This window comes from Carettochelys insculpta, chromosome 26, assembly GCF_033958435.1.
Source record: "Carettochelys insculpta isolate YL-2023 chromosome 26, ASM3395843v1, whole genome shotgun sequence".
NCBI lineage: Eukaryota > Metazoa > Chordata > Testudines > Carettochelyidae > Carettochelys > Carettochelys insculpta.
The window spans coordinates 1,901,109-1,916,431 of record NC_134162.1 but is presented as its reverse complement, the minus strand read 5'-3'; the positions used below and the strand labels follow the sequence as shown (position 1 = coordinate 1,916,431).

Sequence of the window (15,323 nt, the reverse complement as noted above, 5' to 3'; positions counted from 1 at the left end):
AATCCCAAGTATGCATGCAAATGATGGGGTCCCAATTAGCTGTTACCAGTCAAGAAAGAGATCTCAGAGTCGTTCTGGATCGGTCTCTGAAAATATCCATCTAGTGTGCAGCAACAGTCAGAAAAGCTTGGAACAGCTTTCATGTGAGAAGACATTAAAGAGCCTGGAATTGTTCAGTCTGGAAAAGAGATGATTTAGGAGGGATATAGTAGACAACTGGTGTGGAGAAAGTGACTAGAGAAGTGTTATTTTCCCCTTCACATAATGGAGGAGCCAGGAGTGGCCCAGTGAAATCAATAGGCAGCTGGTTTAAAGCAAACAAAAAGAAGTACTTCTTCACATAATACATAGTCAACTCTGGAACTCTTTGCCAGTGTGTTGAGAAGGCCTAAAGTGTAACTGGATTCAGAAAAGAATGAGAGAAGTTCTTGGAGGATAGGTCCATCAATGGCTTTTAGTGAAGATAATCATGGATGAAACATTAGGCTCTGGATGTCCATAAGCCTCTGACTGCCAGATGCTGGAAGTGGAGAACAGGAGATGGATCAACTGATGATTTCCCTCTTCTATGCATTTCCTTTGAAGCACTGGCCTTTGTTGGAAGACAGGATCCTGGGCTAGATGGGCCATTGCTTCGACCCAGTATGGCTGTTCAGCCACTCCTGGCATAGAGTTGTAGCAGGGATGAATTTGATATCATGTGTTTGAAGGGATTTGGACGTCGAGAGTTTCTGTGTGCTGGAAATGGAGTGTTGCTCGCTTAACGTCTTGCATTCAGGAATTTGGCTAGTCTCAGGTTGGTATTTTGAACCTATTAATGTCTTTCCAATTGCTCTAGCTCAGGAAATTGCCTCTTTTCTCCCTTTAGGATGGCCAGATGATCAATTATGCATTCAACGATGACAAAGCAAAGCACTGTCTGAGGCGGGCCGGGAACAAGTACAACTTCACCATCAACCAGCTTCAGTTGGAAGATGCCGGCGTGTACCAGATCAAAGTGGAAGATGTGGATGTCTTCACAACTGAGCTAGAAGCTGACTGTAGGGACCTGAGCATTATAAACATGCCCTTTGCCACGATGTGATAAGAACCCATATCTGATCTGGGCAGATCCACTGTCAGTGGGGACAAAAGGGGCGGTTGCCCTGGCACTCAGCGATACACAAGGGTGGGTCCAGAGCTTCCAGCCACCATCCTGCTGTGATAGCACCAGTGGTGGTGGCCAGGCCCTCAAGTCCTTTAAATTGCTGATGAACTTAGTGCACTGCGGTCCAGGAAGGTAGCACTGAGGACTGCCTAGCCCCAGCTCTGCACCTTCCCATTAAGGCCCAGGGGCCTGGCAAGGCTATTGTCCCCACTAAATCTGAGCTTAAATTCCAAACTCATAAGTGGAAACAAACAGGCAAAGACTCTCGCTCTCTAATAATACACTTATGACAAAGAAAAAAGAGATAGGAAAGATGCGCAAGTGGACAGGGCATTGTATGGGGTCTCAGGAGGAACAGGCTTCTTGCATGACTTTTGGCTTGTTACTTATTTTATCCCATGCCTCAGTTTACCTCCGTAAAATGGGGATATTAATTCCCTTACTCAACGGGGTACTGTGAGACTAAAAGTGACGAATGATTGTGAATTGTTCAGACACCCCAATGATGAGGTATAGGTACCTAGTTAGCTAATAAAAATAAACATATTCCTGTATCACTCAGACTGAGTTGCACATCTCAAGGTACTTGTTCTTTCTGCCTGAAAAAAATCTCATTGACTTCAAAGTCTTCCATCCACCCATCCATCCATCCACATTTAGACCTAGTGAGTCAGGCAGCCCCTTCATCCAAGCTTTACTGAAAATGGGCCTTAGTCTTAACTTGGAAAGACCACCACTTGGGAGTCTCGACTAACCCGTATAAGGAAATGGGCACTGTCCCACCCTGTCATTGGCTATACAGGTGGGTCATTCCTTCTTTAATCCTTGAAAGGGGAATGACCCATCCCATCAAAAACTTGCAGAGTGACTAGTGGTGTCAGCTGTCAATAGGAAGGAAACAACATTATTTTGCTTTCTGATATGTTTCTGTATCTCTCCTGTATAAAATTAAATAGTAGGGAGGGTCATATTACACGCTATGTCGATGATCTCCCAGAGGGAAAGACACTTCCCTATACTTCAGCATAGCTGTTCTTCCTGGAAGACCAGAGCTGCCTGTCACTGAGAATCTGTCACAAGACGAATAGCCCTTCATTTGCCATTGCAGTCGTTCCTGTGGGATTCCAGACCTCGCTAGCAAGGTGCACTGCATTGAGCAAGGAAATGCTGTCTTTGCTTGCAGCCTATACAGCCCCTGCCCTGATGCCGTGTGGCTGTATAAAAGCCATCCCACTGAGGAGAGTGACAAGTGTGAAATCTCGATCTCTCCCGCCACTCACTGACACTTTCGATATCAGAATCTGCTCCTCAAGTGCTTGACTTGAGGCAGAACGTGAGTAGTGCTCTATCCTTTCTGTAGCGTTGGGATTGCTTTCATACCATGGCCCTAATGTTGTCACCAGATGGCCACGTGTTAGATATGGGCCGTGGTCAGGAATTGATTGTTAGACTGGTGACTCTGCACTGCTATCTGGGAAAGTGGGAAGCAGGGTAGAAGGTAACCTCAACCTTCCTCTTCGGTAGGACTATGGCAGTCAGATGATAACTCCCCTTCTTGTGAGCACTGGCAAAGCCTGCAAGCACTCATTTCCCCTGTTGTTACGAGAATCGTGAAACAGTGTAGTGAATTCTCTATCACTTGCAGGCTTTCAATCAAGACTGGGTCACTCTTAAAAATACACCTCAACTCTCTTGCAAAATGTGAACTCAATGAAGAAAATCTTTGGCTTGGGTTACATGATTTGACAAGAGGATCACAATCATCCTTTCTTGAAAATCTGTGAATCCTATCCAAGTGCTCCTATTTCTTAAGTACAGTCCTCTTAATTAGGATATCCAAACAAACTATCTCTTGTCTTCATTAAGTTGCTGATCTTCAGCCCTATTGGGACCAGATGAGGAAACTTAATCCCCAAGATCTGTGACCTGTTAACTTGTACACCTTGTAGGGTACATCTTTCTTTAACTCACCTAAGGAATAGGTAAATAAGAACCTATATATATGACTGGAGTCTTTATACTCTTTTGGTAGGAGGTTTTGAGGTACAGGGACCTAAATTCGCAGTTCCTGCTGTGAGGACGGGGGACTAGAGTCAGTGACCTCTCGAGGTTCCTTCCAGTTCTAGTGTTCTATGATTCTATGAGTCAACTAGTACACCATGTATGTTGGAGTGTGGTGGGGATTGTTAGCCATGGGGTGTGTTTTTTCTTTTTGGAATATGCAGGAGATAGGGCTGATACAAGAGATAAAATGCCATTGAGTCCATGGAAATTCCCCAGGCTCTCATGGCAGGAGCTATGAAGATGACTGATCCTTCCTAACCTGGTGGGTTACTACCCAGTTAGAGCCAGGTCTCAAGGGTTTAGGGCTGCCCTCATGCTACCTGGATTAGTGATTTCAGATATTTTACTCAGCCCTCCCTGAAACCAGCTCAAGAAGCCTCTAATGCTCAGCTGAGGTGAGCTGGAAGGGCTGGGCTTGAAGTGCTGAGAGGAGCATGGAGTGGTCAGCTCCAACTGCCATAACGGACTTTCTTGTTTACCTCCAACAGACCCTTTCCCTCTTGGCAGTGCCTATGGCCGCGCCTTGGAAAACCACAGCACCCAAAGACCAACTGAGGAAAAGCTAGATAGGGCTTTGGGTCTGCCCCTCCTCAGGCTGCACACTGCTTCGCCTCAAAAGTAAAATGTTGAGAGACGATCTTTCTCAGGGTCCTTCAGCTTTTCCTGAGGTGTAAACTCACCTAAATCTGATGACCCATTGGGGCACATATGAAAATGACAGGGAGCTGTGATTACGAGTGTAGGGGAATGTTTGAAGGGGAGATTTATAATGGAGCATGTTAAATTGCTGCACACAGATCAGATTTATAAATTTTGTCAAGGATGTCTAGTGCCTTTTTTACATATTCAGTTAAGTGAGTGAATAAGAAATGCAGGATGGCCAAAATAATTGAAACAAACCTCTGAAAACTATCATTTCCTTTTGGAACAAAATTCTGACTAAAACATCCATTGGAAACATGCAGGATTCTATGTTTTATATATTCCTGATGTGAAAAGATCCTTGATGCAAACAATTAAATTTCTGCTTCGTGAAATGTCCTGGGATGAAAGCATAAAATTCATCATGCAAAACTGAATGCTCTAATTTTCATCCCTGTCATACATGTCTCATTACAAGGTATGACATTTCATTTGGTTGCTGCTGTGTTATGGGAGATTTTTATTCTCTGTTTTCCTGTTGGTTTTGTCTTTTCTTTCCCATGAATGGCATCTTCTCCAATCAACAAACTGTGTCTACAAAGCAGCTGCCAGAGGAAAGTGGAGTCAGGCTGAAAGAGATGGAACTGATCAAACCGGACGGCAGACAGATAAGTCCTTGTTCCCAGATGAAGAAGGGGCTAAGGAACTTCTCCAGGGAGAAGGTCTTGGGGATCAAAATCACCTTAAAAGCACCAGCATGGGCAAAGATGGCCAGTATGGAAGTAACCAAGATGATAGAGAACATTATGGCTCCCCAGTGGGACAAGATGGGCTACCTGCAAGGGTGGGGAAGGATGGAAGGATGGTAAAAGGGCAGTTTTCTGACACAGGGACAGGTGGAATTTCAGCGACAAATGGGACTAAATTTGGTGGTGTGGCTAGTAATGAAGGTGGACTTAGGGGAAAGATTCATGGCCAGGATTTGAAGTTAGGTGGAGCTGGTATTGGCAGCTCAGTGGCAGAAGGGGACCTGAATTATTTCCATGTCAAGGGTTCTGTGCTGGGCGTAACTAATTCAGGTGTCCAATTAGAGGAAAGAAGAGGGTTGGGTTCTTTACATGGGAGAGATTCCATGCTTGGTGGTGCTGGGTTAGGCGGCTCAGGAGAGTTGGGTTCTCTCCATGGCATGGAAGGTAGTTCTGACACAGGTCATGCTGGATTAGGAGGAGCAGGAGGCTTGGGAAACCTCTACAGAAAGGATGGTATACAAGGCAGAGCTGGTGGTTCTGGGAGTGGCCAAGGTGATAAAGTCTCCCTCTATGTAAAGGATGCTATGTTAGGTGGAGCCAGTGTTGGTATTGGACTAGATGGTGCTGGAGGCATGCGTGCTCTTGACGACAGAGGTGCTACACTAGGTGCATCTGTTGTTGGCGACGCTGGCTTCAGTACAGCAGGGGTCATGCTCTTCCTCTCTGGTAAGGATGGTATGAAAGGTGGAGCCAGTGCTGAATCAACAGGTGTAGGAAGCCTAAGCTCTTTTTACCATAAGGCTGGTATGTTTGCTGGTGCTGGTGCTCATGATGCTGGTACAGCTGGCGCATCCAGCATGGGGTCTCTCCATGGCAAGGACAGTATGATAGGTGCAGTTGAGGCTGTGGCTGGTGGAGATGAGGCTGTAATTGGCAGGGCTAATGCTGGTTTAGGTGGGGCAGGAGGAGTGAGGTCTTTCTGTAGTAAGGATGGTATGCTGGATGGAACTGGGGCTGGTACTGGTGTTAGTGGTGATGGTTTAGGAAGTAGTACAGGGGCCGTGGGGCCTCTCTGTGGTAACATGGGAATCCTAGGTGGAGCTGATCCTGACGGGGCTGGGAGCGATAGTGGTTTTGGTGGTACAAGGGGCATGATGTCTCTCTATGGTAAGAATGGAATGGTAGGTGAAGCTGGCTCAAAAGCTGGTTATGTTGCTAGTGAAAGTAGTCCATGGAGGATGGGCACTCTTTCTAGCAAGGATACTGTACTAGGTGTAGCTGGTGCTGGATCAGGAGCAGCAGGGGGCCTGGGTACTCTCTATGGCAAGGGTGGTGGGCTACATGCGAGTCTAGGTGGTGCCAGGGGTGAGGACTATCTCTGTGGTAAGGGGGATAAGCTACATGGAGCTGGTACTGATTCAGGTAGTACCAGGAGGATGGGCCCTCTCTGTGGTGAGGATACTGTTTTAGGTGAACATGGTGCTGGTGGAGCTGGGTCTGGATTAGCAGGTGCAGGAGGCGTGCTTTGTCTCTCTGGTGAGGACGCTAAGCTAGGAAGAACTGGTGCGTCAGGTGGGCTATATGGTGCTTGGGGGGGAGATGTTATTCAAGGAGGAGCTGGTACAGGTAGTGCTGGGGCTCGTATTGGCTTAGGTGGTGCATGCGCTCGTGACGGCAAAGATGGAACGCTAGCTGATGCTGGCCGTGCTGCTGCATGCGGATTGGGTGCTCTTAATGGGAAGGATTGTAATCCAAGTGGAGCCGGTGCTGGATCAGCAGATACAGGAGGCATAGGGACGCTCTATGGTTTCGACAATATTGTAAGTGAAGCAGAATCTGGTGCAGGTGCTGCTGGTCTAAGAGGTGCCGGGGGCGTGGAGTCTTTCTGCGGTAGTGATGGTAAGGTTGGGGGCACCAGTGCTGGTGCTGGAGTAGATAGGGCAGATGGGTTGGATTCCATATATAGCAAAGCTTCAGTGTTAGGTGGAGCAGGGCCTGGAACTGGTGGTGAGTACATAGGAGCTTGGGGCATGTGTTCCCTTGGTGGCAGAGATTCTCCCTCAGATGGAGCAGTTACCAGTGGCCGTGAAGGTGGTGTAGGAGACTTGGGTTCCCCTCATGACAGAGATCCTACCCTTGGTGGAGCAGCTGTTGATGCACAAGATAAATTACGTGATGACTTTACTGATGAGAGAGAGCCGCATATTCATAGTGGAGGGTCACTGAGTTATAATCAGGTATCAGGCCAACACGGTAAAGCTCAGGCTGATGCCAGAAGAGGACAGATGCCAAGCCAGGATGCCAGCGGACCGAGTGCTGAAGAAAACGTGAAAAATAGGAACAGGAAAAGAAAAGGACCTTTCTTTCAAGATGAAACAAGAGGTATTTACTTTTCATTGATGGTATTTATGTATTATTGCTCAAGTATATGAGAGAAGGACAATATTGTGGTTGAGAATTTGGAGGCTTTGGGTTATAAGTTTGTTCTTTGCCACAAATTTCCTTTGTGACCTTGAGCAAATCCCAGATTTTTTTAAAATGGCCACTGATTTGGGGTTTCTCCTGTTTTGGGTGCCTAACTTGCAGTCTGATTTACAGAAGCGCTCATGTTCCCAACTTGTAGCTGAAGTCGATGGGAGCTGCATATGGTCAACACCTTGGAAAGGGGAGATTTCTTAGAATGTTTCTCTCCACTTCCACATGTTTAAATGGAGAGAGTACCTTTCCTGCGAGTCTCAGAAGAGACTCCTGGTTGTCTATTAAAGTGCCTTGAGATCTTCACTGTCGAACTGGTATATATTGATGACATCTGTTAGAATTATTATGAGATCTTCCTGGAGCCTTCCCATGGAAGCTCCCCCCTCCCCCATCCTTCTAACTCCTTCCTATGGAATAAACAGACTCAAAGTACACAAGACAGAGGCATATTTCAGTTCACAAACTAGGGTCCATATACTCTCAAGTAAGTTGTCCACATTTCTGTAGCACCTGCCAATAGTTTAAAAGAGACCCTTTTACATTATTGTTTCTAATAGTGTAAGAGCTCTGTTTTTCAAGAGCCCTGAGACACATTCGGTGCCAAATTCTCTCTCTTTGATGAAAATGAACATAAAATCCATTCCTGAAATTGGACTTGTCTGATTAACGCTGCTGAAGTGAATGAAGCTGGTCATGTGAATGAAGACCGCTTAACTGAGTATGGATTATGGGTATAATGCTGCGTTTCTGATGGGATGAGGGATTGGGATGGTGAGATGCCCATTTAAATATCACACACTTGGAAACCATCTGACAGTGGATCTAATTGTCCATTTTGTGGACTTGCGTGCAGAACATTGGCAGATCCTAAATTGCTGCAGATCAGAAAGAACCCAGATAAGTCAGTGTCAGTTTACATGATCTGAGGCCCAACCTTGTTTTGGAATTCTTACTACAGAACTTCTTTTTATAAGAGTGGCGCCTATTCCTTCCATCAGCACAGGCATTTTTGTGCTCAGGTGTGTATCCCCCATTGCGTTCCCTTGCGTAACAACTGGTCAGTGCATTTCCAATGTGGGCTCTTTTCCTCTCTCTATGTTCAAAAGCAGATTGCCATTTTGACAAAGGGTTGTCTGAAGTCTGTGCCCGGCAAAGGAAGCTCGCTGTGTTGTCTTACAGCCTCAGTAATGATCAGGTGGAGGCCATCTGGTTTCAAGATGAATCCAAGGTATTGTGGGCAACAGCTTACTGTTTTCTTGGGACACCAAGTACTTATTTTGTGTGCTGGCTGCAGCTTTCATGGGGTATTATGGCAAAGTGTTTTCTCACTCTGTCTCACTTGCATGTGGTTGGGAGTGCAATGATGTCATATTTACCACTAAAAGAGAAGGCAGCAGACCAGCTTCCCTGGCCATGTAGGGTATGTCGACATAGCAAAGTTGTTTCAAAATAACTATCCTAGGGTGCGTCTACACGAGGAACTAACGCCAAAGTTAACTTCAGAGTTAGGCACTACATCAAAGTAGCCAGCACAGGGTCTTTCCCCTTACTTTGAAGTCCTTATTCCATTCCCAGGAATGAAGTAGTGCCCTACTTTGAAGTTTAACTTTGAAGTAGGATGTGTGTAGACGCTCTATTTTGAAGTTATCTTAGGGTCTACACAACACAGCCGCTATTTCAAAATAATTTTGCAACAGTGATTGGCTGATTTCAAAATTGGTAAACTTTATTCCCTGGGTATTAAGAAATGGGGTCTGTGCAGACATTCCAGGCAGGACCTCTGTTGACAGATCGCACCTACACACAAAAGCAGATTGAAAGAGCAATCTGCTCGGTCAACAGAGAGGAGCCGAACTGCCCGACAGAACAGCTAATGGAAGCTCTGCAAACAGGACTTCCTGGTGAACTGGAAGCCCTGTCGGTCAACAAAATGGTCCTGGAGTGTCTACACGGCTGTTTTCTTGACAGAATGCTTTCAACAGAGCTGTTATACCTGAATGGGCAGAGGTGTGAGTGCTGGCAGATTGCCGGGTTTTGGACGCCCCCAGTGGCGCTACAAAGATGTTTGCAAGAGGGACCTCAGGGAGGTAGATATCGAGCCGGACAGCTGGGAGGAGCTGGCAGACGATCGCAGCAGATGGAGGCAGGAACTACACAAGGGCCTTCAGAAGGGTGAGATGAGGCTCAGACAGCTAGCAGAGGAGAAGCGAACCCACAGAAAGCACAGTAAGGACCAGCCAGACACCCATGACACATGCAACAGATGCAGCAAGGACTGTCACTCTCGTGTGGGCCTTCACAGTCAATGCTGCAAATGATGATCCCAAATGGAACTACAAAGGGCGCGATCCATAGTCTATGTAGACTGAAGGATGCTACTACTAGTGACAACTGTTAAATAGCACAATTGCTGTGTAGACATGATGCAGTTTTTTCCAGCAAAAGCCTGGTTTTGCTGGGAAAAGCCACTCATGTAAACATGACCTATGTGTTTGGACACTCTATTTCGAAATAGCTAAATGCTATTTTGAAATTCATTTTGTCTGTATCAGCATTATTTCAAAATAACCTTGTCCAGAAAATCTCTTCTGGAATAGCTTGTTTTGAAATAACACTGCTGTGTAGACATACCTGTCGTCTGACTGTTAGGAGATTACACCTGAGCCTGTTTGACTCAAGCATCCCAAGGGGAACTGGGCCTTGGAAGGGCATATATTGGTCCATCAGTGTTTACATGAAGTGTTACCAGATAAATAAAGCATATCATAGTAGTTAAGCAACAATGGAAAAAAAAAAAGTGAAACTCCAAAAAAAAAAAAAATTTATGAAAATGGATTTGGGTTTTTTTTGGTGAAATTTCTGTTCAGTTGAACACTCATTTTCCAAACAGTTCTAGCGTGTTATTTTCCTGGTTTGCCACTCTGTCTTGTGAAGAGCCATGTTAATAAACCAGAAAGTCCCACTGGACGTTTTTCCTGCCAAAACGTTTGATAGTTCCTGTAAAGAAATAACGTCTCGCTGCTGTTTACTCAGCAGATAATAGGCCTGGATGAAGTCTCTTCTGAAAAAGATGGTTTGACCTGCAAACTGATCACACACACGGTGAAAGATAGTTATGCTGGAAAATACGAGTTTGACCATGAAGGAGTGAAAAATGGAGAATCTATTTTTGTTGAAGGCAAGTTTCTTTAAATTACTTTATTGCCTAGATATTTTAAAAAAAGCAATATGTATGCTCATATATTGGCTTGAACACCAATTTTTGCAAAGGCAATTGTTAAATTTGCAGTTACTCAGGAAAAGCACAGTGTGGCCTCAAACTTACCTGAACTAACTTTCTCACATTTAATAGTCCTGGTTTTAGTTTGGAAAAAAATGAGGATGTGGGTGAAAAAAGGAGGGAAAATGTAAAGAAAAATGGGGGTGTAAAAAACAAAACAGTTGCCAGACACTGGCAGATATAGCCATTGTAAAGTGAAAAATTTAATATCCAAAAGACCTGAAGAAGTGAACAAAATGTCATTCCTAAATACACAAATACAACTTTGTAAAATACGCAGCTCTAAGTGTGCTGTATCTTAAAGGTTTTAACCAGCTGTTAACACTTAATCAACAACAGTTTCTTAGCTGGTATAGTGCTTACTGAATTCTCAATGAGTTTATGCATATTGGATGAAATTCAGCCTCATGCAGGATATCCAAATAAAGTCTAGGCATCACTTATGTTATATTTTGCAAGCACAATAGGGGCTTGATGCTAACTTTCTGCACAGGGCGTATTACCTGGCCCAAGAGTACCAGGCTAAACAAAGTTGGAAATGTTCCACCACAATTAACCCAGGGCAGCACCACCCTCAAAGTAAATTTTCTTCTTGAATTCTCTGTATTAATTAACGTTTAGATCCTCCAAATGTTGACAAGGCTCTTCTGGAAAAGCTGATGAAGGAGCCCATGGTAGTCAAAGCAGGGCAGAATGCTATGGTCAAAATCCCATTCAAGGGCCGGAAGCCAGTCAGAGCAACATGGTTAAAAGATGGGGACAAGCTCATGGATGATACCAGGATCCATATCGACAAGGCGGACAACTTCACCCGGCTTTCAATCTTCAGCACCAACAGGAAGGACTGTGGGGACTACAAAGTGAAGCTGAAAAATGAAAGTGGAGCCCTGGAGGCCAGCCTAAAGCTGGAGGTGATAGGTGAGAACCTCATGATGTCAGTCCCCCACCTTGGGCAGAGAGGGAAGTCCTTATAGGTTGTTTTTGGCATCTCTCTTCCTGTTTCTCCAGAGACAGCCTAGTTTGCTGCCATGACACACACAAAACAGCTTTTCATCAGTCCTTTTATGTAACACTGCAAGGAAGAAAATCTGAGAGCTGTCTGGGCTCATTCTCCCTCATCTCATGCACAATAAGCTAAAAGGAGACAAGGTTCTGAGCAACTCCTGTAAGTGTTTGATATCTGCCACTCCTGTTGACTCAAATGAGACTTGAGCCACTTGGCACATTGAGTAATTGCTCAGTCATAAAATCACAGAATCCTAGGGCTGGTAGGGACCTCAGGGGCTCATGTAGTCCAGCCCCCTGCCTAAAGCAGGATCAGTCCCAGCTAAATCATCTGAGCCAGGGCTATGTCAATCCAGGACTTAAAAACCTTGAGAGATGAAGATTCCACCACCTCTCTAGGTAAAGCATTCCAGGTCTCCACCACCCTTTGGGTGAAATATTTTTTGCAAATATTCAATCTACACCTTCCCCTCTGCAACTTCAGACCACTGCTTCTTGTTCTGCCATCTGACACCACTGAGAACAGCCTCTCTCCATCCTCTTTAAAGCCCCTCTTCAGGAAGTTGAAGGCTACTATCAAATCACCCCTTAGTCTCCTCTTCTGTGAACTAAACAAGCCCAAATCCATCAGCCTCTTCTCATAGGTCTTGTGCGCCAGCCATCTAATCGTTTTGTTTGCCCTCCGCTGAACCTATTCCAGTGCATCCCCATCCTTTCTATTTTTGGGGACCCAGAACTGGACACAATACTCCAGATGTGGCCTCACCAGTGCCGAACAGAGCGGAACAGCAACTTCTCTAGATCTGCTGGAAATGTTTCTCCCAATCCACCCCAATATGCTGTTAGCCTTCTTGGCTAGAAGGGCACACTGTTGACTCATATCCAGCCTCTCACCCACTGTAATCCCCAGGTCCTTTTCTGTTGCACTGCCACTTAGCCAGTTGGTGCCTAGCCTGTAACAATGCTTGGGATTCTTCCATGCGAAGTGCAGGACTCTGCACTTCTTTTTGTTGAACCTCAGCAGATTTCTTTTGGCCCAGTCCTCCAATTTATCTAGGTCACTTTGGACTCCATCCCTACCCTCCAACATATCTACCTGTCCCCCTAGCTTAATATCAGCTGCAAATTTGAGCCATTGATCACTACCCATTGGGCATGACCATCTAGACAGCTTTCTGTCCATCTTACAGTCCATGTATCCAATCCATATTTCCTTAACTTATGAGCAAGAACATTTTGGGAGTCTGTATCAAAAGCTTTGCTAAAGTCAAGATATATCACATCCACTCACTTCCCCATGTCCACAGAGCCAGTTACCTCATCATAGAAGTTAATCAGGTTGGTCAGGCAGGAACTGCCCTTGATGAATCCATGTTGACTACTCTTGATCACTTTCCCCTCTTCCCAGTGCTTCAAAATGGATTCCTTGAGAATCCCCTCCATGATTTTTTCTGGGGACTGAGGTAAAGCTGACTGGTCTATAGTTCCCTGGATTGTCCTCCTTTCCCTTTTTAAAGATGGGCACTATGTTTGCCTTTTTCCAGTCATCTGGGATGTCTCTCAGTCTCCACGAGTTTTCAAAGATAATAACCAAAAGTTTTGCAATGACATCTGCCAATTCCCTCAGTACCCTTGGATGCATTAAATCCAGACCCATGGATATGTGTGCATCTAGCTTTTATAAATAGCTCTTAACTTGTTCTTTACCAACTGAGGGCTGCCCACCTCCTTCCCATACTGCATTGCCTTGCGCTGTAATCTGGGAGCTGACCTTGTCCGTGAAGACAGAGGAAAAAAAAGCATTGAGTACTTCAGCCTTTCCCACATCATCTGTCACCAGGTTACCTCCCTCTTCCAGTAACGGCCCCACACCCTCCCTGATCACCCTCTTATTGTTAACATGCCTGTAGAAACCCTTCTTGTTACCCTTCACATCCCTTGCCAGCTGCAGTTCCAATTGTGCTTTCACTTTTCTGATTACTCCTCGGCATTCTCCAGCCATTTATTTATACTCCTCCTTAGTCACCTGTCCAAGTTTTCACTTCTTATACACATCCCTTTTGAGTTTAAGCTCACTAAAGATTCCCTGGTAAACCAAGCTGGTTGCCTTCCACATTTGCTTTTCTTACTGCACATGGGGATGATTTGTTCCTGTGCCTTCAATAAGACTTCTGTAAAACACTGCCAGTTCTTCTGAACTCCTTTCTGCTTCGTATTAGTTTCCCAGAGGATCCTGCCCATTAGTTCTCTCAAGGAGTTGAAGTCTGCTCTTTTGAAATCAGGGGTCTGTATGTTACTGCTCACCTTTCTTCCTTTTGTCAGAACCCTGAAGTCTACCATCTCATGATCGCTGCAGCCCAGGTTGCCACCCACTTGTATTTTGCCCACTAGTTCTTCCCTGTTTGTGAGCAGCAGGTCAAGCTGTGCATGGTCCCTGGTCAGTTCCTTCAGCACTTGTACCAGGAAATTATCCCCAGCATTCTCCAAAAACTTCCTGAATTGTCAGTGCGCTGCTGTATTGGTCTCCCAACAAATGTCTGGGTGATTAAGGTCTCCAATGAGAACCAGGGCCTGTGATCTGGAAGCTTCTCTTAGTTGTCTGAAGAAATCCCCATCTACCTCAGCTACCTGACCTGATGGTCTATAGCAGACACCAACCACCACATCACCTCTGTTGCTTCCACCTCTAAGCTTAACCCAAAGACTCTCAACTGGCTTTTCTCCCACTACAAACTGGAGCTCTGAGCAATCACACTGCTCCCTCACATTCATCACAACTCCTTTTCTCCCCTGCCTGTCCTTCCTGAACAGTTTATACCCTTCCATGACCGTGCTCCAGTTATGTGAGTCATCCCACCAAGTCCCCATTCTTCCAGTCACCTCATACTCCCGTTGACTGTGCCAGGGCTTCTAATTCTTCCTGTTTATTTCCCAGGCTTCTGGCATTTGTGTACTAACATCTTACACAGTTAGCTGATTGGCCGACCTTCTCCTTTCAAACCGGGGATCCTCCTTTGTTGTTCCTTCCAGGATCAAATGGCAAAAAGACCCACATGATTGTAGATCTACAAGTCCTATCCTTGCTCCTTTATTGACTCCCCCCACATTGTCTTCTGATTTACCTGTGTGGGGTCTGATACCTGAAAACTGTGCAGAGCAGATTTGTGCTGGGCTAGCTACCCCTGGAATTGTCTGCAGCTGTGAAAGAGGGGCAGAATATGTTCCCAACAATGGTTTGACAAGACCAGAAGTGTGGACTGTGGGGGGGGGAAGATGCTACATCACTTGACTTCTAACAGAGACGAAGCCATGCTAGTCTATATACGATCAAAAAAAAAAGCAGTCCAGTAGCACTTTAAAGACTAACAAAATAATGTATTAAGTGATGAGCTTTCGTGGGACAGACCCACTTCTTCAGACCATAGCCATACCAGAACAGACTCAATATTTAAGGCACGGAGAACCAAAAACAGTAATCAAGGTTGATAAATCAGAAAAAGATACTCTGCCAACGTCAGACCTGGATGTAACTCCCTTTGGCCGTGTCTACACCAGCCAAAAACTTCGACATGGCCATGCAAATGGCCATTTCGAAGTTTACTAATGAAGCAGTGAAATACATATCAGCGCCTCATTAGTATGTGGGCAGCCGCGGCACTTTGAAATTGACGCGGGTCGCCGCCGCACAGCTCGTCCAGACGGGGCTCCTTTTCGACCCCGGCTACTTCAAAGTCCCCTTATTCCTATGAGCAGATGGAAATAAGGGGACTTCAAAGTAGGCGGGGTCCTTTCAAAAAGGAGCCCCGTCGGGACGAGCTGCGTGGCGGTGAGCCGCATCAATTTCAAAGTGCCGTGGCCGCCCGCATGCTAATGAAGCGCTGAATATGCATTTCAGTGCTTCATTAGTAAACTTCGAAATGGCCATTTGCATGGCCATTTCGAAGTTTGGGGCTAGTGT

The 15,323-nt window shown here is 45.5% G+C and overlaps 1 protein-coding gene across 1 annotated transcript in view; it reads left to right on the top strand.

Annotated features, from left to right (window-relative positions):
- Positions 1–15,323, top strand: part of IGFN1 (immunoglobulin like and fibronectin type III domain containing 1) — a 51,186-nt gene that overhangs the window by 14,110 nt on the left and 21,753 nt on the right. Inside the window, exons 9-12 of the mRNA XM_074977242.1 lie at positions 869–1,040; positions 4,459–4,697; positions 5,181–5,328; positions 10,982–11,278. Coding sequence (XP_074833343.1) covers positions 869–1,040; positions 4,459–4,697; positions 5,181–5,328; positions 10,982–11,278 — 856 coding nt within the window. The remainder of the gene's footprint in view (positions 1–868; positions 1,041–4,458; positions 4,698–5,180; positions 5,329–10,981; positions 11,279–15,323) is intronic.